A 22,673-nucleotide genomic window follows, 5' to 3' on the forward strand; every position below is an offset into this window, starting at 1 on the left:
CCAGACAATAGCTGCTGCATCTCACACCAGACCACCCATTAGCTAATGATGTGTAATTAATGATTGGCCCTGTCTGTAAGCCAAGACTACAGTGCTGGCACAGAGCAGGATGTGAAACAGGACATATTACCTTAAACAATCAAATTGAAATGGTAAATAATAGCGCCCTCCTTTAGCCACAGGCTTTATTTGATTGTACTCAAGCTGCAAGGTATGGACATCAGGCTCACTAAACCAGTGGGCTGTTGTGGTTATTGAGTGAATGTTATGACTGGTCAGTCAGTGTTCATAACTGATTGGTCTGAACAAACAAGGAGAAAATGGCCACGCAAACTGGACTCGTAAAGTGGTATCATTTTCAGTTCTTTCAAACCATCACAAGTACTTCATGAGGCTGTATCAACAAAATATGCATCCTAGTCTGAGAATGGATACATACTTTATTGCAATATGTTTTATTTCAACTCACATGAGGACAGAAGACCATTCCAACTGAAATCAAGGACCACAGCTAATATGTTTCTTCTTAAAGAGTGAGTAAGAATTGTGTCACACCGCTTTTAGCAATATCACAGCGGGGGACACAAGAAAGGAGCTTCACCTATTGTACCCATGTAGGGAATCGTACCCAGGTCTTGGCATGATGTGCAAATGCTTTAACCACTTGGCTATCCCACTGCCCCTTCTTATTTATGGAAACTGGTGTGACATAAACAGATAATTTGAATCTTTTACAAATACTTTTTAAAGTGAAGTTTTGAAATATGCAGTTTCACAACAGGAATATGTGATGACCTTTAACACTTCTTAAAACCCAAATTTACACTCTTGACAAGACATGAAGTGATAATCTTATTTGTTGTAAACTTCAGTGGGAAAAGCTGAGTTTTCTGAAGTTGAGAAAAGTGATACTTTCTTTGCAATGAACATAGCACTTTGACAATGCCTGGCCCATACACGAACGGTTACCTTCATTGTTACAGTAGTTCCACATTGACAAGGCAAAATAATGACAGATGGAAATTTATGGAGTTAATATCACTTCTTGTCACTTATTACTATCTTGAAAACGTTTCGTCATAAACTGTAAATTTCTCATCTAACTCTACAATTGATATAAATATCTCCTTTCCCCTGTCACTCGATGAGAGAAACATGATATGTCACTCGACACAGGAAATATCCTCAATATATCTTATACCAATCAGTAAGTTCCTTTTTCTGCCAGAAACAAATTGATTTCTGAATCACCAAAACCAGACTACTATCAGACAATCTTTCAACTATACAGACAGATATCACAAATCCACCACAAATAACACACCAACAAATTGCTCCAAGAAATATACAATAAGCAAGAGATAACTCAGTCTGTTGAGATACATATTCGTGATGTGCAAAATGTCTGAGGTGGTTACAAACAAGATGCCAGAAACACACTAAAGTTTCATCATGTTCAGTCCCAACACTGTGTCTGAAACTACCTTAGATTGGCATGAATAGTCAATAATAGCAATCACCAGTTCCTTGATAAACCAGCATCTGTCCAGATGAAGCCTTTCTTGCTGTCAAATGAACGGGTGTATTTCCTTGTATGCCATTTTACAAGTTTAATAACTTGTATCTCTCTAGCCATAAATTATGAAAATGTCATGTTCATTCCAGTAAAATTCAGAAGTATACATGTATAACAGATGACTTATGGATAACAGTTCTGGTTTTCGCTCTGCATATTGTTTGCGCCATGGAGGTCCAACTTTCGGCCAATCAGTGAATTATACATCTAAAGCCTTTGCTCAGACAGTCGATTAACAGTGGATATTTGCATTTTGAAATATGACATTAGCCATTTTTGTATTAAACTTTAACGAAGTTAATTCACTGAATATTCCTTGTGTTTGTGAGTCTTATTATTTGTACACTTCATACCTCATCCTTTCAAGCAATTGAAATTGAAATACCTTGACAATGGCTGAACAGAATCATTCGTCTGATCTACAAAGGTAAAGGAAGTACAGATGACACTGGAAACTTTCGGCTATAAATCTTATAAGTGTCCTTGGAAAATTGTTTTCCTCAGTTCTTAAGAAAAGGTTAAATGATCATGTTGAAAGTAATAACATGTGGGAAGAAATCCCAAAGTGATGTAGTTGAAAGATGTGTAACGTGTCAATTAGCCACATAGGTGAAACCCAAGAGCAAGGGTATGCAACTGACAAACCAAAGATCATAACCAAGGCAAATCTGGTGTTCAAACCAACAACCAGCACATTTGACTCTGCTTAGATAACTGGGGCACCCGTTCCCCAATGATAAGGTTTCAGAACCAAACCAAATTCTTAAGGAAAACTAATTACTTTTTAAATATTCTCCATTGACCAGTTGATAGTTTCTGCCAATGAGACATTAAACATGGTTGGTGGTTCGAAATGTTAGTCTGGGACAAGACACTATACAGTACATGGATCAATGTTCCACTTCACACACAAGGTAGGTACAGACATGTTGCCTGGGGCATGCCTCTTAAATCTGGCTGTAAGAAAAAGAAAGCATCGATTGAAATGAAAATGGTGTGATATTTCACATAACGTTTGCTTATAGCAACATTTCCAAAGGGCATAATTTCAATAACTTGGTAGACAACAAACCGCAAAGCAACTCATTTACTTTCATAAAGAAAGAGTTTATTCTCAAGCAAAGGAAGTCAACACTCTTTTATCTGTTGCAGAGATGCCAACCCAAATTGAACTTCTGGAGTAATCAGTGATGTAAAAAAAGCGGAATTTCATGTGAAAAAGCGTAATGTTAATAGTACCACGATGTAGGTTTTAGCTTCAATATTTTTGTTTGGCCTAGATGTATGTATATTGATGCTGGTGACAAAGCCACACGGGACAGCATCACTATTGAAAAATAGGGTGAAAAGCTCCAAATAAGCAGAAGAAATGTCCCCTCTTGTGTTTGAATGAGTTAATGTGATTAAACTTCGAACTTGAATATCAAAGGAATCCATAAACATTAAAAATATTGGACATCAACATCGAAAAAACATCATTACAAGGTGCGACATACCTATCATTGAATTATTACACCAAAAGTGTAATGGCTGGCATCACTGCTCATTGAGTAGTAGGTACCATTCTTAGGTGATAATAGCAAAAATGTTTGTATGTCGATTTACCATAAAAAGCAAATTTTCACAATTTCTGCTAAAATCATCTACAATTTAGAAACAGAGTTCACACACAATAGTGTGCTGTGACTGTGTTGGGAAACAACTTGTCTGGCAATACATTATCCACTCATTATTGAGTAATACATTCAACCAAGACATGGTTTTGGTTACTGCAATGTATTTTGAAAATATTTTTTAAAAACAAACATTTCCATTGACATAAACTGCAGAGTAAAATATAATATTTATTATCCTCTTGTGGATATAATATTATATCAACACAATTCATAGGGTTGGCATCAACAAAGAGATTGCATGGAAAATGCAAATTCAGCAGAATATTACGCTGAGAAAGTTTAGACTGACTCCAATATAATGATTAATTCCTCAAATACGAGTTCCAGCCTAATTCAATTTAATTCATTATTTCTCATATCTAAAATGTTTCTGAGAATTCATAAGAATTCCAGAAAATTCAGAAAACCTGAATTCATTTTGTTTCTAACACTGGGACAATAAGCCCAAACAAGTTCCAATAAATCATTGAAATAACTGTCCAAATTTATTATTGGATTGTTAACAACCTTTCAGTTTGATTAACCACTCCTATCATTTTCATTCTAGAAACAGATTAATTCACTGCATATGAAAGATTATTTTTAGCCAGCCACTTTTCAAACATTTTGCCTTCTAACATGCAAACAGCCATGCATACCAGCTCTTGGTATCCCCCATCAGCATGGGCAAATAACATACTCACTGTCACTGTAGCTTGGTAAGCAAATAATACTGTAACCTACACAGAATCTCTAATTATTGATTCCTATTTTATCAATGGAATACTCTGAGGACAATATTACATAATTGTGTATTGAGTAGGCATTTGCTATTTACTACAATCAGGACATGGCTAGACATAGCAACATAATCTAAGATAGTAAAATGTTAAGCATTGGCATTTATTATGAAACAATCAGACATAGACTTTACACAAGTGACACTTCATGTATTGTCTATTTTTGTCATTCAGCATACTCTACACATGTATGCTATCTATAGTAAGACATCAATCATTAATTTTTGGATATACCACATAAAAGTTTTGGATCAATCATCTTGGAGCCGAGCCAATTAATAGAATGATGGTCTTCTGTGTGACATAATCAGCCTGGCACTGACAATTTGCTGCCACACAGTCCAGCCGTCCACTACAAGTATTCCCAAAGTATCACCTATTATTTTAATTATCATATGATACCTTGACTCTGCATTAAAATTTCATAAACATCAAACTGGAACCCAGCCAAACATAATGTCCTGATATTGTCTGTTGAGTAATGAGACATAACCTTTGCCATTTGTTGTCAGACTATCCTCAGTGCAATGTAGAATGTATTCCCATAATGAAATTTCATCAGACATCAGTTAATACCATGGCACCTGTGGCCTGAACACAGTGTTATATAAGAACTGTACTGGTGCCTTGTGCATAAACTCAACTCAGCTGGGGCAAAAGCCGACCCCTGAGAAATTCTTTCGTGTTATTGAATAATTTGTTTATTGAAGTCTCAGATACACTTGAAACATAACTGGAACTCCTGTTTTAGGACCTTAAGCGGGGCCTTGAGGTGTGCTGCTATAGTATTCAGAATTTTGTAAGTGTTCTTTATAATCTGAACATAAATAATTTTCTACACATATTCTGCAACTTACTGCTGAAAGACAATACTGCTTGGTGCAATTGTTCGGTCTTTAATTCCATCAAATGATGTTTACACATTTCTTCCGGAACTGTATGTGTTCATCAACATGCATTAGATGCGGGTCATGCTCCTTCTAATGCATGTCATGAACTAGACCATGTCACATTTACTGTCCAAATCAGGACGTTTTTCTGTTGAACAAAAAACATTCTAAAAATATATCCAAATGATAAAATATTGAAAACCAATTTCTTTAATGTATTCTGAGCAACATGCTTTTTGTTAATCAAATCATGCAGTAGATATGATTAGACTGCTGCTGTGGCATGAGAACAGTGCATGTTGAGACATGGCAGTACATTATGTGTTTCTTTTCAATGGTATTTTCATCATGTTCCATGGCCATCTACTACATATGATCTTGTCAGCACTTGTGGATGTGACCGGACCAGACCAAGATTAATTATTTAATGCTCACAACAGTTTATCTTGCCTTATTATAAAATCCATATAAATACTACCTTAACACCACAATATTTTACTCCTAAAGCTATGTCAAAAGTAATTCAGCTTCTCTTTCAGAAACCATATTTGAAAGGATTTTTCAGATTTACCTTAGACGTGAAAAATAAAATGATCAAGTGGATTGAGGGCAAAAGTAAAAGCAGTTGTACCACAAGGATCTTAAGAGTAATTGAGTAAAGTATTGTGCCACTTAGAGCTGTACTCCAGACAATATATCTTTCTAATTCATCTGTTGTCTATTGGTATATTTGTAATATACAATCACTAAGACAGAAAGTACACCACTCCCTTCTACTCCCACCTATCATAAATTCATTCCAAATAGCTTTTCTGCCATTTCCACAGTGATTGTTTTCCTGTGACCTTTAGTCATCCAATCTCTGACAGGTATTCAAACATGATGAATATGTGTCAAAATATCACCAAAGGTAATCTTTGATATAGATTGTCACTGGGTAACATTAAACCATAAGGTAATAATTGGTTGCAGCACCTGTGACTTCAACTTTTAAATTATTTAAGTAGGCTCATTTAACATTGTGGATTATGCAAACTAAACCTCTGATGTGTGGGATGCAAATTCGATATCTCATGTTGAAGATGTCATGTCAGAGCTGTGACTCCCGGGAGGAGATCACATTAACCTACATACATGACCACACACTGTATATACTGCTGGCTTTCAGGGAAAAAAAAAAGATTTATTTTTTTTATTTATAGTTTTCCTTAAAGGTGCCAATGCCAACCTAGGGTCCTAAACATGAATTCTTAAAACATTAATCACATTCCCTCCTCCACTCATCTCTCAGTAATGACCATCCCTGGACCTTTCATCAAGGTTACTTCTTTCATCTCAAAAAGCATGTTTTCAGCCTGATCCCCCATGGAGCCTCCAGTGATCTCCAGTGCCCACGTTTGTGTAGAGCCTCATGTGGGGATCGGATGGTGGCCCTTAAAGCCGGTAGATTGAATGAAATAGGTAAGTGATCATTAAATCAACCACTGATTAAATTTTTCCTATATGACATACAGATTTCTGTGTGATTAATTTGAAAGAGCCATGCTGTTGGGAATCAACCAGGACTTGCTTTGTAATCACCTCATCCTCATTATTTTTTTGCTCTTATAACAAGCACTGGGAATGTGTAACAAAAAGTCTGTACATTTTCCATTATTGTTCCTTATTACTATAATGTATCTGAAGAGCTGCAAGGCTGCCAAAGGATGAGTGTGAAATATTGCAGCTAATCATGTGGAAAGTAGTGTGAAGAGATACTGACAGTACTTGGTGGACAACTTCTTATCAGAAAATACCAAGAATCATGAAGAGGGAAATCTGCCATGAAATAAGCACGAAATAATGACCTGATACAAGATAAAGAGGATTGAAATTTACCAGTGTGTGAAATCCATACCACTGTGTCATCATGCATGGTGATCGATCAACTACACAGGGTTTGGATCACATTGCATCTATTTGAAACTATGCAATCACTAACAGAAAAGCTCCACACAAAACAATCTTTGTCTCATAATCTGTTTTGAGCATGGACGCATTTTGTTGTGGTGGTATTATTGGTCTGATCACGTCAGGAGTGGTTGGCATGTCACAACGGAATGTTCATTGATTGATGGACAGGTCAAGTACGAAAGTGGTGCTGGCATACTCAACTTGCATTACCAGTATCTTCCTGCATATTATAATGCAACAATCCCATCAATCTCAGAGTATCAAATACCAAAGGTTATGGCAAGACAAAAAAAAACAACATCTACAAATCAATGATTATCTTTTGTAGATAGAATAACTAAACCACCGTGTCCATGGCCTTCTGTCAGTTTTTGTGTTCTGTTTTCAGCGTGGAATATTTATCAATTACTGACCACCCACACATCCATCCATCACAAAAGTTAGTAGGGGTCTCATCTCTTTTAGCAATAGTCCTGCCATTTCATGACGATGGGCACCAAGAATGGGCATCACAATTTGTACCTATGTGGGGAATCGAAACAAAGGCTTTCTCATGTCTAGCAAATGTTCTAAACACGAGGTAACTCAATTCCTCGAGGGACATGGAAAGAGCATGAACTGGACAGGAACCATTGTAACTAGAGCCCTGCATGTAATGACAATACTATCCCAGCCCCTATGTTGAAACACTTGGGTTAACAACTGGTGCCAGAAGATCCAAGCCTGTCTCTGTGAAGTCCAAGGGTTAAAGACAATAGAGCTGGCACATCAATGTTATGTCTATGCATAAGGGTGAAGTGTGCGGGCATGAATAGGCCAGTAAGAGATACTGTTGCTACTCATTGCGAGCAGAGACGATGTGAGAGGAGACAGAAGGGACGATCACAATTCAGTCTTGTTCCGGAAGCAGTTGTGCATTACTAATACACAGCAGCTAGCCAAGCAAACATCAATATGATGGCCTCTGACAGTCCATAATTGATGTTGGCTCAGGCCAACCCTATTGGAGCTACGGAATGGAAAACATCAAGACTGGCTACTTGGCAAGGAATTGGACTTGCATCCAGAGCTTGGTCATTATGGAAATAACTTAACAAAATACATATATGACAAAGAACTACGGACAAGTGACATAAAGAAACATGCTGATGTAATTAATACTTTTGATTGACATCCATCATTCTATTAGTGGTCATTTCCTATGTCATATCTGAGGATTTCAGCGGCAGGAATCTGGCATGCAACAACTTAATTTTGACATTTTTCTTCAAACTGGCACCAATATGGCTGCTTGAATTATGATCTGTAGGTCCACTAGTTTCTCAAATTTCATTACTACCCATCGATCAACTTGTAGCAAAAATGGCCCTTTCATCTTAAAAGTGATAACTATCATCTATTTCTCCACTGGAACAATACAATGACATCACCTACACATCTTGGCAAGTTCATGAACCTGCTATCGACATATGGCACAGTTTGCAAATGAGCTTGTCGCACCCTCTGTGTTGAGGGATATGGATACAATGCCATTATTGACCATCATACTGATAGGAGATTCTTGATTGGCAATGCTTGTTTTAAGCCTTGTTGGTGTCAGTTTCAACATGCCAAACAAGATAAAGGGACTTTGCTTTCAACTGAGACCATATTGATCTTGGAACTAACTCAAACATCAATGAGTGAAATAATTTAATGCAATATTTAAATTTTCAGCTATTTATTAGGTATTATTTACTGTTCACAGATTTACTGGCAGTATATTAAGTTACATCGCAGTATGTCAGATTTATGTGGGAGGAAAATCCAGCATGACGCAGGTAATAGGTGAAGTAAGATGGAATAGGTTTAATCATCACATTCAAGGTTATTGCACCAATAGAATTATGAAAGAATGTGTATGTGTGCAAGCGTGTGTCTGCTTGTACTAGTCTTGACTAATGCCGGTTTTAAAGTGCTAGATCACTGAGATAGCTTGCTGCAGTTTAACATATAAATTTCACTCGGACATATTATACTAACTCCTAGCTGACCATTCCTTGTTTTAGCCCCTTAATACCATGAGCCAGCTCAGGTAACAAGAAGTGAGTGAGTTACAATTTAACATTGCATCGGCTTTATTTCAGCTTCATAGTGACAAGAACAATAAAGTACCATCTCTCAACATCTTATCATATGATGTGGTCTACCAGGTGCCAAAATGATGGTTGATGGACTATGGCCCAAACATGTCTCATGATATCATTTTCAGCAGATTTAATGTTAAGGTTTGTATGGATTTTCTTTGGCCAAACTTATTTCACAGAAATAAATTTGACTAGACTGGTTATGGACTTGTGGCAAAAGTCACAAACTGACTGGTGTTTCAGGCATAAAAAGGCATCTTTTGTTTTGCTATATTTATGTAAACAAATACTGTGATTATCAGACCTGACAATGTCTAAACAGGAATACAGGCAACATGCACTTCAAGGTTGCAAAAGCGATAGATGTTTAAATTACATTATGTGAGGTAGCACATTTGTGCATTATTGCACAATAATACATATGCACTCCCTCTGTGAACAAATATCAGTTAGAAATACTGGTGTGCCACCTCAAGAGGCTACATACAATATTCACACAATATTGTCACACTAGGAACTCAAAATTAATTGGGCTATGATGATTGCATTGCAATCTTATGCACACACAAAGGTTACCTAGATACATGTGTCACACTGCGATGTTGACAAATGTCAGGTGCTGTATGTAGTTTGAAATCTCAATGGTATCATCAACATAGAGTCTCTCAAAATCAATGAAACCATGATGTCATAACAGGATTAGTACAAACATATCTAAATTAATGCATCAGAGTGTTTATTTGAATATTATATCAATATGCCTAAGTAAACATTGTCAGAGTTTTGTCAATTCCGGAGGTATTGGCTGCGAAATCTAGCTATCAGGAACTGTGTAGGTCATGAATAAATTATGAGTCTGCAATGTTATCAAAGATAATTTCAAACAGCAAGACTCAACATATATACTTGAAAATAATGGAAATGGAATAATTTCATCTATTGGTTTGCGTCGTCAGACAGACACAGAGAATTTCTTAATATCTCTATTCACTAAATAAACTCAATCAATGAATATTTGCTAATAGGTAATCAAAATGATCTGATTTACAGTAAAACCACATCAAGTTCAAACAACTATACTGAGATATACATTCACTTGAGATAACTGGACTGCGGATATCAGACATGCTAGGATCACACATACACATTAGTTTAAACAGTGTCAAATTAAACATCCTACACTATGGTTTGAAACAGAATGAGTAAGTGAGTGAATTTGGTTTAATGCCACCTTGAACAATATTTTAGCTATATTGTTGCATGTTAGCTTAACGTGGGAAGAAAGCCTAAAGCAATGCAGGTCTCAGATGACTATACCACTTTGGTGAAACCGACGAGCACAGGTATGGTACTGAAAAACTGAAAAACTTAATTGGGGGGGGAAGACAGAATTCGAACCCACAATCAAAGGTTCCTGGCATGATGAAGGGACGTTATACTGCATTGCAAATTGTGGCGCCTGAGACGACTGGGCCACCTGTGCCCTCTTGAAAAAGAAGCCATTCTTCGAGCTAATAAGTACTTATGCTAACCATAATGAAATCAACTGACTAGGTGCTGGTGACATTCAGACTGAATTTACTTGGGTCTATCTGGGTCTATTTGTGAGTCCTAAGAGTTTCCAGGGATAAAACTTAGGGGGACATGTGATACACTCAACTTCCAGAAATATAATGAACACTGCACATGTACTGAAGCCTTGAGTAATCATAAACAGTTATTTCCCTGTTTGAAAAGAACTTAAGTGAAATATTGGAAATGGATAGTCAATCAAATTCAACAAACACGCTAAACTTTAGTTTAAAATATATACGTTTTGCATCAAATGGGATTAAATGCATCCTTTCTTAGTTGGTCTTGCTGTGTGAAAAGCTGCAAGATTGCTGAAGTTGCATGAAACAATTATCACTCGCTCACTCACTTAGGTATGCGATACAATATTTTGTGTACATCAAAATTAAGACTGTGAGAGTTTCAAATATTACATATTCTGTACATTCATAATTGTTAAGAATTAGTGACAAATCATGTTTCATTTGTTTTGTTTTTCATATTTCCTGTATTTAACACTGGGAAAGGCTGTGAGAAAAATACCTCAGTTAATCATATATTCTTAAAAATAATAGCTGACTGAAAATAATTGAAGCATTCACAAAACAAACTACAAGGTGTTTATGGACAGCTTAATACAAATGTCTTTCTGAACAATTTCCGATTTTACTTGGTGATCAGTCAAATTGAATATGTTATTCTTGGGAGACAATGATTGTACATTGTGTTGTAAATAACATCAAGTTCTGTGTAAATATTTAACACAATAAGTGCTTACGATTGTAATTGATTGCTGATTCCTGCAGAGAAACATGGTTCCAGCTGACTTGATGACGTTACGGATCAATGTAACTTGTTCAGAAGGGACCAGTGCACAGAATGGCAATGTTTGTTTGTTTGCACTCAGCAACAGTCAAGCTCTATCATGATGGTATGAAATGAATCCAGTGACTGACATCATAAGCATCCATCCAAGCAATCGGGATACCATGACATGTAATAAATCCTGTCAGCCTATGCTAGGCATTTGTATATACATTGATCAATATTGTCACATGTGACTTTCATGCAAAATACCCCCAAAATAGCAGTAATCTGTACATACAGTAGCCCCTGGTGAAAAATGAAAATAATCCTCAGCATAGAAGTTTGGTATTTCACGGGATGACTCTTATGAATGGAATTGTCTGATAGCAAATAGGAAAAATATGGGAAAAAAATTGAATTTGACAAAAAACAACTATGGTTCATTTCAAGGCATCAATAGTGTCTATCTGATCGTTGTCAGCTGTAAATAACAATGAGTAAATAACTGGCAATTTGTACACACATGATTTAGCCCAAAGGAATATATGCAATATGCAATGGAGTTTTGAATATAACTAAGGAAATGGATTAAAAATTATAAGAGAGACATACACTGTGCATATTCTTTGACTGCCTGAAGTTCTTTACTGTGGATTTGTTGAAATGCAATTTCAGGTGCTATCTGCTAGCGGTAATGTTTTTCATTGGGATAAAATAAATCGTAAAAAAAACTTACTGTGTGCATGTTTAATATGCACCTCCCTTCTATACAGTTTGATAATTGTAAGAAAATTTTCATAATTCACAAGATAATTTAAGATACTTTCATTCATCAATTTTAATATTTATTGTTTTATGTATGCACACTCACAACAATCATTAAGTCCTAGTGTAAACTAGTGTAAGTTTCCAAGAATTCCATACAACTGGATTGACCTCTTTCCTGAATGAAAACCTTGCAACTTTGGGCATTCCAATATTCATAAAATTCAAAAAAATTCAGCCCAGGCCAATTCTTCTTCAGCTTCAAAGTAACAATACTATGGTTTTCTTTGTGTTTGTTTGTTTGTTGTTTAGCACCACACTCAGCAATATCCCAGCTATATGATGGCGGTCTGTAAATAATCGAGTCTGGACCAGACAATGCAGTGATTGGGACACGATGACATGCATCAACCAAGTCAGCAAGCATGACCACCTGATCCCGTTAGTTGCCTTTTACGACAAGCATAGTCGCCTCTTATGGCAAGCATGGGTTGCTGAAGACCTATTCTAACCCGGATCTTCACGGGTCGTGTGTTCTTTGCGAGAGTTATCTTTACATATTCATAAGATCAAGTACACAGTACCATTTTCATTGGTTTTAACTACTTGTAATAGATCCTGCATTATCTTGAAACCCATTGATAAACGTTTGAATAACTGCAAAGAAAGATTAAGATTCAGAACTGTGGCTTAGTCCATGTTCATTAAAAACATTAATTACTTAACCAAGGTAACTGTTGTGAATCAAGGGCAGTCATCTGAGCATTTTAGGGCACAATGACAAGAGTTTCTTTTTTTCCATTGCACAACTTGTCACGGTATAGCTGGAACATTGCTGTCTGTGGTGTTCAACAACATTCACTCATAAAACTTGAATGCACTATCAACCTTTACAATACCTGATAGTTACTCCCTTAACACAAATAATGAATGGAAAGACACTGAAATTCTGTCCACTCTAAAATCATTTCCTGACAAGGCATTAGAGCTGTAATGATTCACCGATACCTATGATATCATCGATACTTAGGTACACACGATACTTGAATCGTGAGGTGAAATGAGGTTTAACGTCGCGTCCAAGATTATTGCACTTACATAGCGACGTAGCAATAAATAGAAAAGGAACTGATAGAGTTACTTCCTTTTCATGGCAGAAGTAGCATAGCACCACCTGCAAGTATGACAGAACACAAGGACGTGGTACCTGAGGACATGCCAACTAACTGTTACATTTAATAACCATCCCTTCAGCTTCAACTGTTTTGTTCTTGTGGTTTTCTTGTAAAAGTTTTTCAGGTAAAATTAAATAAATGTATGAAGAAAGAGGTTTTAGAGCTGTATTTCAGTGATTTCATACTATTTGATGTGTATTGTGATACCAGTCATATCGTCAGTCAGTATCGTGAAATCAGGCGATACTCAGCTCTACAAGGCAAGTATACAAAATGATGGTTAAATACCAGTACTTACAGGATGCGTTTTCTTAAAAAATGACTCAAAACAAAAACATAAATTTCATGCTTTTTTCTTATTGCAGAAATTCTGTTATCGTATATTTCTGTGTATAAGGTGAGTTTTTAGTACCTAGAATAAGGGAGGTTTTCAAGGGGGGTTGTCTATACATAAGGGTTTTGGTGTTTTTTCCCCCCCAACACAAAGACATTACTGTGAGCACGTAACACCAGAAATACCATGTCAACAAATCTGTTCTGACATTAGTAAACTAATCATGTAACGAACCTTAGTTGATAGAGAATGGATATATATAAATTTATCATAAATATATCATGAATGCCATACACTGACTCGCTGAAAGTCATATTTGTTTTAGTTTGACTTTTATATGTCAACATAAAGTTTTCGCTGTCACAAGCGCGGGAGCATCGATGGTGATTGGTCAAATTGTTCCACACCAAAAAATACCCGGCAACAGCGATCAGCTGTACCAAAGTGCTACACTAATGGTTATTACTTTGTTTCAAATATATATAGTAAAGCTGCAACTAAAATAACATGATATTAGAATGAATTATTCTTGATAACATAATACTTTCAGATACAAATCTTCCGATCATTGTATCAAAATTCTTCAAAGTTTTATTATTGGGTAACTTTTAACCAAATCACCGGAAGATTCCGAAAAACATGTGTACAGCTAACTTCTATTTCCGGCTTAGTTTATGAGACAATACACACAATAATCTTAATCTCTGCATACAAAATAATGCCTAGCAGAACAGGAAATACAATTTAATCATGTCTAGTGATGTTTAACCTCGAATCACAAATTTTTGTTGACCAAGTTTAATTGTTATGATCTGTTCATTCCCTTGAATTTGCTGAAGGGATACAATGTATTTTTTTTCTGAGGAAGACAAACACATTTTTAGTGCAAATGTAGGGATTGTGTATGCGCTGGTGATGTGCTTCATTCTAATTCACTTTATAGACAGGGTACATAATTTAGCATCAATTTTGAAGGCTTGTACAGGGGGGTCGCCATATGTCAAACATCTAAGCCCTGCATCATTTCAGGCTTTCTTCTTACATCAAGTTGATATGCAGTCATATACCCATAACTGAAATACTGTTCATAGCAATGTCAAGCCAAATTCACTCACTCACAGACTCTCTGTCCAACCAATGTGTAAGCAAGTGAGTGAGTTTGTTTAATAGCATCAACCAATTCTTAGTAATGTGCCTTCTAGCAGTATGCTAAATGCAGGTATTGACTGAGAAAGCACTAACCAGGATGCTTCTCTAATCATCCGAATCAAGTGGTGCATTACTTGCTAATCATTAATTCATAGCCAGCCACGAAACATGTAAAACCACAGTCACTGATCAGCAGTGAATTATCATTAAGCGCTTTAATGAGGGATAAGTCAAGCTGGTGTGTGCACCTCTCCAGACCATCACAACTACTCTTAATGATGGTCTGAGGGACCATCACCTTAAAGAAAGGACCACAGGGGATACTTGAACCTGTGCTTCACTACAGCAAGGATGGGCTAATACCATGTATAAAATATATCTACTGGAAGAGAAGTGTCTAGCACGCAAACAAGGGACACGTTTTTTGGGTAATGCCAGGGAGCCGTAATTGAATCCTGGTGCCTATCCTATCACCTCACTGCCTTAGTTCTTCTCTGATCCTTTCAATTTGGGAAGATGGCCACAACCTTGGAGAAGATTACAAAATCTTAAATTTCATTTGTGAACCAGTGCTTATCTTCAAAGTCAAAAGCTTTAAGAAAAAGCTGAGCCAAACCTTTGTGAAAGTTGAGGTATATTGTTAAGTTTCAATTGGCTAAATATATTTTACTTAACAATACATCAAAGTAATCCTTTTAAGAAAGTACACATAAAATGAATTGGAAAACTACTTTCTAATATTGCCAATGCAAAAGAAAATATCAGTTATAAACAAGTCTAATATGAATGCCATATCATGAACATGATGAATTGATGAATCTAACAGAACATCAAACTGATGCCATGTGAATGACAATGTAAGAAAATGATAACCATGATAACCTTGAATAATAAAGAAAGAAAAGTTAACATCAAAGGACTAAACTTTAAAATAACCACAATTACATTGGTTATAGCTCGAAATAAGTTAATTCCAAACTGGAAAAAGAAAATCTTGATAACAATAGGGGGAGTCATCATGAGTTGAGTCTAACTTTTCCATACCTAATTCAAACCACTGGTAGACTACATGGTTTCTCTAACATATCTAGATTTTAGAGTTTCAAAGTTCACGAGTTCAGGGCTATAAAAAATGTTGCCCTGTCTAAACTTGTAAATGACACATGCACACGTTAAAATGATAAGATAATTGCAAACATGAAATTGAAAATCTTGATAAATGACAAATATAGTAGGAAAAGCCTGAAATAAGTTTACTGGCAATAGAAAATCTTGATAAATGTGACATATCTCAAGCACTTAGATATGCCAAAAACAATCAGAAAATCTCCTCATGTATAACACTAAAAGTGATATGAGATGACATAAGAGGATGAAAACGTGAAATTACTTCATTTGTTTGATCTTCGATGGCCGTCATCAGCTGACTGCGCTCTGGGTCAGGGTCCTCCACATCCTCACCCGCAGGTTTACCCCCATTAGCATGTTCATTAGCATGGCTCATCTAGCAGATGCTGGGGACACAACCAACGCCTGCTTCAGGTACTCCCGACGATGCAGCAGTGGTGGGATTCCTAATCCAACCACAGGTGAAGCACGACCACGTGCTACACTACACACCTCTTGGGTAATTTCACTCACTGCCAGTGGACTGTTGATACTGCTACTGGGAAGACCCCTTATATCCTCTTCCTTTAAAATACTAATTGGCGAGTTTATGTGCTTATTTCCTTTACACAGATGGATTTCTACACATTTCTATTCCTGATCACGTTGGACTTCAGCTGACATGGGATGTTGATATGTGATTATAGCACTGTGCTATTCCACACAATGTCTTGGAAGGGAGATGCCAACACACGATGATTGTGTGTACCGATGGATTAAACTGGCAACACAAGCTTGTATTCACTATCATGGAGCACCAAGACCCCTTCGGTCTTGCTCAGAGCCTGACTTCACTTGTTGATGGTAATCCTTGAATGCTGCTTGCTCCAGCTGTGTCTGTTACAGAAACAGGCTGGCAGATGGACATCTATCTTAGCCACACAAGTGATCACGGATAAAGCTAATGGAAAGGTTATGGGAAAATGTTCAACTCAAGTCTTAACTCCTGACAGAGCTTTTCCTGTCAATGGGTTTAGTGGCAATTGTTGAAGGCTGGATATCTAAACTGGGTCCTTCAACTGTAGTCAAAGGGATACTGCGACTGGCTCCAGTTGTATTGAGCACTAGCCCTTACTTCTCACCTCTTGCAGACAATGAAATACCAAGACTACAAGAGATGCCACAAAAATCAATTCTTCGCAGAGGAGAGTTTGAACATCAAGTATGGGAGTATTCCACCTGGTCTATGTAAGTATCCACTCACGATAACTTCTTCTTGAGGTAGAAGTAGATTAGATATCCTGCTAGTTACCTCACCTCCTAATTCATGTATGTATCCTCCCACTCACAATAAATAAACACCAATAGTGACCATGCAGAAGCAGTCCAATGACTGAACGAGCAGACAGCAACGTGACTCTTCAGCCTGTATCGCTCAAGTCCATTCACAGTGTATGCTGTATAGGGAGTCGTTAACCCTTAATAGTCCACATGTGCAACAGATGCCAGGACAAGTGACCAATAGCAGGGGGCAACAATGCACTGGCAGGACTTATTCCCCTGCTGACTTGGGTGACAGACAATGGATGTGATAAATATTTTATGCCTTGCTCTAAAAGAAAGTAACAAGCAATATTATAAACTGGCTGATGCGTTATATCTCCATTGAAAAATCAATGGCTTCTAGCATTTGTTGCTTATTGATTGTCCTGCCATCTGAACATGCTGTCTGGAACACCATTCAGTGTGAGGAAGCAAAAATTAGAAGATGGGTAGGTTTACATATGTCAAAACTCTATCAAATCACTGGTTTGGCATAGGAAACCATTAGGTACAATTTTAGCTAACTCGGAAATCTAGGCTTGACAGTGTGATCTGACAGTGCAAAATGCCAAAGGGGCACACTTGGGTTTATCATAGGATACAACAGCAATTTACTTTGCATGTTTTTAATACACATTGTAAAAGGAATTACAGGTTATTTTCTAAGAGCTGGTTAGGTTTCCATAGTCACAAAGTTTATTCTTAGCTGTATTCTTGCTAACACGTGGTACAGGAGAGACTCCGAGGCATGTGGCCCTGGTGATTTTTTTTTCAAAACACATTTGTTCTACCAACTCAGATCATTTAGATTGCTCTCTCCCTGGTATTTACAAATTTCAAAAGTACATACAACACAGTAGAAGAGACATGAAATGTTTATAGATAAAGTAATAGAGAGAGGGGAGAATATGTGATTGAAAAGTTGTTTGAAAGAGGATTGAATGAGTGAATGAGCTGGGTTTAACACCGCTTTTAACAGTATTCCAGTCATATCATGGAGTGTCCGCTAAGGTGGAAGGAAAGCCTGAAGTCATGCAGGTCTCATATGTTTACCACTTTGGTGAAACCCACGAGCATGGTTATGGAACTGACAAACCTAGAAACAGAACTGGGGTGAACCAGGATTCGAATCCACAATCATAGCTTCCTGGCATGGCCAAGGGATGCAACTGTGCACAGTGAATTAGGATGCCTGAGATGAATGGGCCTCCCGTGCCTGTTTGAAAGAGGACATAATGTATTGGATGAACATGTCTTTACACAAATATTTTAGTGGTTCGTATATAGTGTTGGACTGCCCTAAATAGAGCTTAATTACCTGTACCAAAATTATCTGCATTGCCGTATGATAATAAGTTTACACAATTTCTGGCACTGACGTAATAGGGGTTTGGAATTTGTAGGAATCACACCATATCTGAGCTTGTTCTGTCCACATGCATTTAAACTCCATGAGTCCCTCAGTGTACACCCCAGATTACCGTGTTCAGGTCAAGGATAGTTAAATATTTCATACTAAGCTCTTCTGAGAGCAGACTAATGGGAACAGAGCTCATTATCAACATTTGTTCTCAGAAAATTACTTAACATCTGGCAAATAAACTCACAATGTAATTAACAGCCTTTGGGAGTACAATACCAGAATATGACGTAACACGTGACCATTAATCCTGTGTTCCGTTGTACAAGCAAATGGCTTCAATAAAGCTAAATTACCCACCAATACTGGAACTAATGTTTGTTCCAAGGGGCATCATTAATCTAAAGGATTATTCAGTTTCCTCAAGTCATTCCATACGAATGGTGATGTTTGTAGGTTTGTGGTAAATATTGTGACAGTATGCTTTATTTATGCACTTTGTTTCAAAATTACATAGAACCTCAGCTCATTAGATGTATTCAGCAGAGGAGACTTTACCTTGGTACCATCTGGTAAGTACACGTGTGATAAGATGTATTACTGATTTATGCTGCTAGAAGTAAAATTCCAGCTATAGACACAGCAGGAGACCCCCAAAATGGGCTTCACGCACTGTACCCATTTGGGAATTGAGCCAGGACTTTCGGCGTGACAACCCAATGCTTTAAAACTAGGCAACCTCAATGTTCCAGAATTACATTACAGGCTTGGGGAATACCTATTCTTAGGAACACTTTTCCTGTTATTTTAAGGATTGAAAGAGACTGTTGCACACATGACACTGCCAATCCAAGTGAACAGACTGCAAAATTGCTGATGCAGCATAAGGCATTTACTTTGCACATTTGAATATTAACCAAGTCACAGATAGTTTGTATGGAACAAGAAACAGAATTATTCACATTATATAGAAAAAACTGCCTATCCACTCTCAAACTTACATTACCAGATTTTGACAAAGCTGAAAACATAAGGGTGCAGTTCAAAGTTCAATGTCGGATAAAAATATCACTTCCTTAAGTATGGGAAGAGGTTTGTCAGCAGGTCTGTTTGTTTTTTGTACGCTTGTTGTTTATGCCGCACTCAGCAATATTCCAGCTGTATGACAACGGTCTGTAAATAATCAAGTCTGGACCAGGCAATCCAGTGATTGATATCATGAGCATCGATCCTCGCATGTGGGATCGATGACATGCATCAACCAAGTCAGCGAGCCTGACCACCCGATCCTGTAAGTCGCCTTTTAAGACAAGCATAGTCACGTTTTATGGCAAGCATGGGTTGCTGAAGATCTATTCTACCCCGGACCTTCACGGGTTGGTCAGCAGGTCTGCAAATCTTCTTGAATATATATTCAAATATTATTTTTGATAATGTGTTATAAACTTGTCAAATACCTTTGAAATATTACCATACTTCTAAAATGATAAGTAATTTGTTTCTCGTGAAGATCGTGGATAGTTCTTAGTAACCTCCCTTTGGTGCATCTAAATAATTTTGCACATTTCTAGCAACCACAACTGGTGTGTTTGTTTGGTTGCTGTTTAATGCCACATTCAGCAATATTCCAGCTATATCCACGCCATTGGGACATAATCAACTTCACAGGTGCCACAACAGATAAAGATCTGGGGACCCAACATGGCAATGGGCATACTTTCCACGTGGAAAGCTCATCAGAATAAAAGAAGCAAGGCGCAAAGCGTGGAAGCTGAGAAATGTCTCCTGAATTCATAATTTAGATATATTGTGACATGGATCAAGTCCTTTCCTGATGTCACAAACACCTTTTTCCTCAAGAGAAGGCATTAAGACATTTTCATGATTTTTTCAATTTATACTAGGACATCTTTCTGTATCACTTCAAATTCTTCTTGAATCTTCAGGACATTTTGGATTACAATCATACACTTTCCTAGAAAATGAACTGATCGGAATAACCACCTTATGCATGCTATTTCACTTTTAACATCTTGTAAAATATTGGATATTTATAAACAAATGTGAAGATTACAGACATTATTCATAATAACTGGAAAATATACAGATATACAGCACTGGTCTGTAATTAACTACGGTTGCCAGTTTTCCAGACAAAACATGCAATATTCATAGCAAAAATTTCAGTGGCAGTAATTCTGTTCCACCCCTTCAGAATGTTTCATGGCGGCCTTTGATTGGAGTCTCACTCTCAGTCCACACCCGTCACCATCAACATATTCCTACAGATACTCATCAAGTTGATAATGAATAAAATATCAACATAATTGAACAATCTAATGTCATCTTGACATATCCACATTTTAAAACAAATGCTTGGAACAACTGCATAACTTAAACATCAAGACCCTTGTATGCTCCAACACTCTAAGACAATATGGCAGACAGGATATTCCTTAAAGGAAGACTTAATGCAATTATCTAACCATAATGACTTGGTATGTACAAACTGGGAAACCAGGATATAAAAGCTTCCAGCATTCAAGCGAATTTTTAAGCTTCCATCACGTGTGAGTGTTCAAGGTGTCTGCATATTGATTGTGTCCAACCATCATGTAGACATTTCTGACTTGTTCAAACAGAAGCCTAGTCTACAATCATAGACAATTTATTGACAATAATCCAGTAGGTATTGAACCTTCCAAGGGATCTGGAGAAAAATTATGTCTTTGAATTTAAGCCCTTGTCAACTATTGGGTTCTGAAGTTGGCAATTGTGCACAGTGACTGTGAATGTGTAAGTTGTCATGGATTGAAATTCCTGGCTGTATGCCAATGTTTTTAAACCCATGGTAATTCTGGAGTACTCAGTGTTCTCTTCATTATGATGGGGATTAACCCTTTTACGGATGTTCTATCTTGCAGGGGTTCATCAGGGAGGATCAAATTTATGATAGTGATACCGATTTCATCATCAGAATAAATGCCCAATATTTACAACATAAATCTTATATTCTGGGATCTCCTGCTATTACCTTCATGAATAACACACTGCTTCGAACATATAGGCTCAACACAAATCGATCTGATCAGTCTTAGCATTGTCTCATCATATCATTTATCAAAATCAGCTGAATTAGTTGCAAACACAAGATCTTGTTCTACTCAAAAAATAATTTGTCTGCGATACACATAAACAATCTGGCACACTATGCAGGGTAGACATCATGTCATATATAATTACTAATTTGACACGAGTCTAACAACGGTTCAGGCGAGCGGACTTTGTGTGTTTCTTTGAAACCTGAACGTGTCACTTTCTTCTCTGATGAATTTGACTACTCCTAATTTATCCACCTCTGGACACAAACACAAGTCTGATAGTCCACAACTACGACTTAAACTATTTCAGTATGGTACATGGCAACTCTGTAGAAGATCATCTTTGCAGACTAGAGAAAATAAAAGTGATATCTAACCATGCAATGATCATAGAGCTACAATAGTCTAACATTTTACATAAACTTGCAACAGTTTTCTTAGCTAGACCTGAACTGAGTATTTTATAAGTGGTATGCTTTTCATTAAAAAACTGATCATATAATCACCTTTCATCTGAATCATCTGTCATATGCTGCTTCTGCTGCAGTTGCAACAAATATTGCTGACTTTTCAAAAAGTTATTTTCATCAGTTCATGTAATCCCTGCTATGTCAAATTCTGAAACAACCTACTCAAACTTTGAAAACCTCAAAGGGCCCTCTTCTTTTATTAACATTCTAAACAAAATTACCTTTAAAAAAAATAAAATGGAAAAAAAACTTTTGAACACTTTCCAAGCATTGTTTTGTTTACAACATTCCATCTGATACAAAATTGCTGTTAACTCTCTCAGCCCACTGTTAGACAGTCAGAAGGCCTCATTATGAGAGCTATTTCCATGTGAAAATATGTCTCTGGTACATGCAATGTTCCAACTATTCTCTTGATTATGTTCTAGCTCCATATTTGTCAGTAGGAGCTGTGCCCATTCCAGACTGACAGAGTTTGACAAATAGTGTTCAGTCAGTTGAGCCATCGGACACACAAGCAGTGAAAAGAAT

The 22,673-nt window shown here is 37.0% G+C and overlaps 1 protein-coding gene across 8 annotated transcripts in view; it reads right to left on the reverse strand.

Annotated features, from left to right (window-relative positions):
* LOC139442030 (synaptosomal-associated protein 25-like) overlaps nt 1-22,673 on the reverse strand; it is a 126,446-nt gene that overhangs the window by 72,966 nt on the left and 30,807 nt on the right. For 2 of the 8 annotated variants that reach the window (XM_071222790.1, XM_071222789.1), the window contains exon 1: nt 16,172-17,304. The exons of 3 other annotated variants lie outside the window; for them this stretch is intronic. In XM_071222790.1, coding sequence (XP_071078891.1) covers nt 16,172-16,285 — 114 coding nt within the window. In that variant the 5' untranslated portion in view covers nt 16,286-17,304. Of the gene's footprint in view, nt 1-16,171; nt 17,305-22,673 lie in introns of those variants that run through there. 3 more of the 8 variants (XM_071222787.1, XM_071222788.1, XM_071222786.1) reach the window with 3 other exon arrangements.

This window comes from Haliotis cracherodii, unplaced genomic scaffold (assembly GCF_022045235.1).
Source record: "Haliotis cracherodii isolate W230 unplaced genomic scaffold, xgHalCrac1.p SCAF_5, whole genome shotgun sequence".
Lineage (NCBI taxonomy): Eukaryota > Metazoa > Mollusca > Gastropoda > Lepetellida > Haliotidae > Haliotis > Haliotis cracherodii.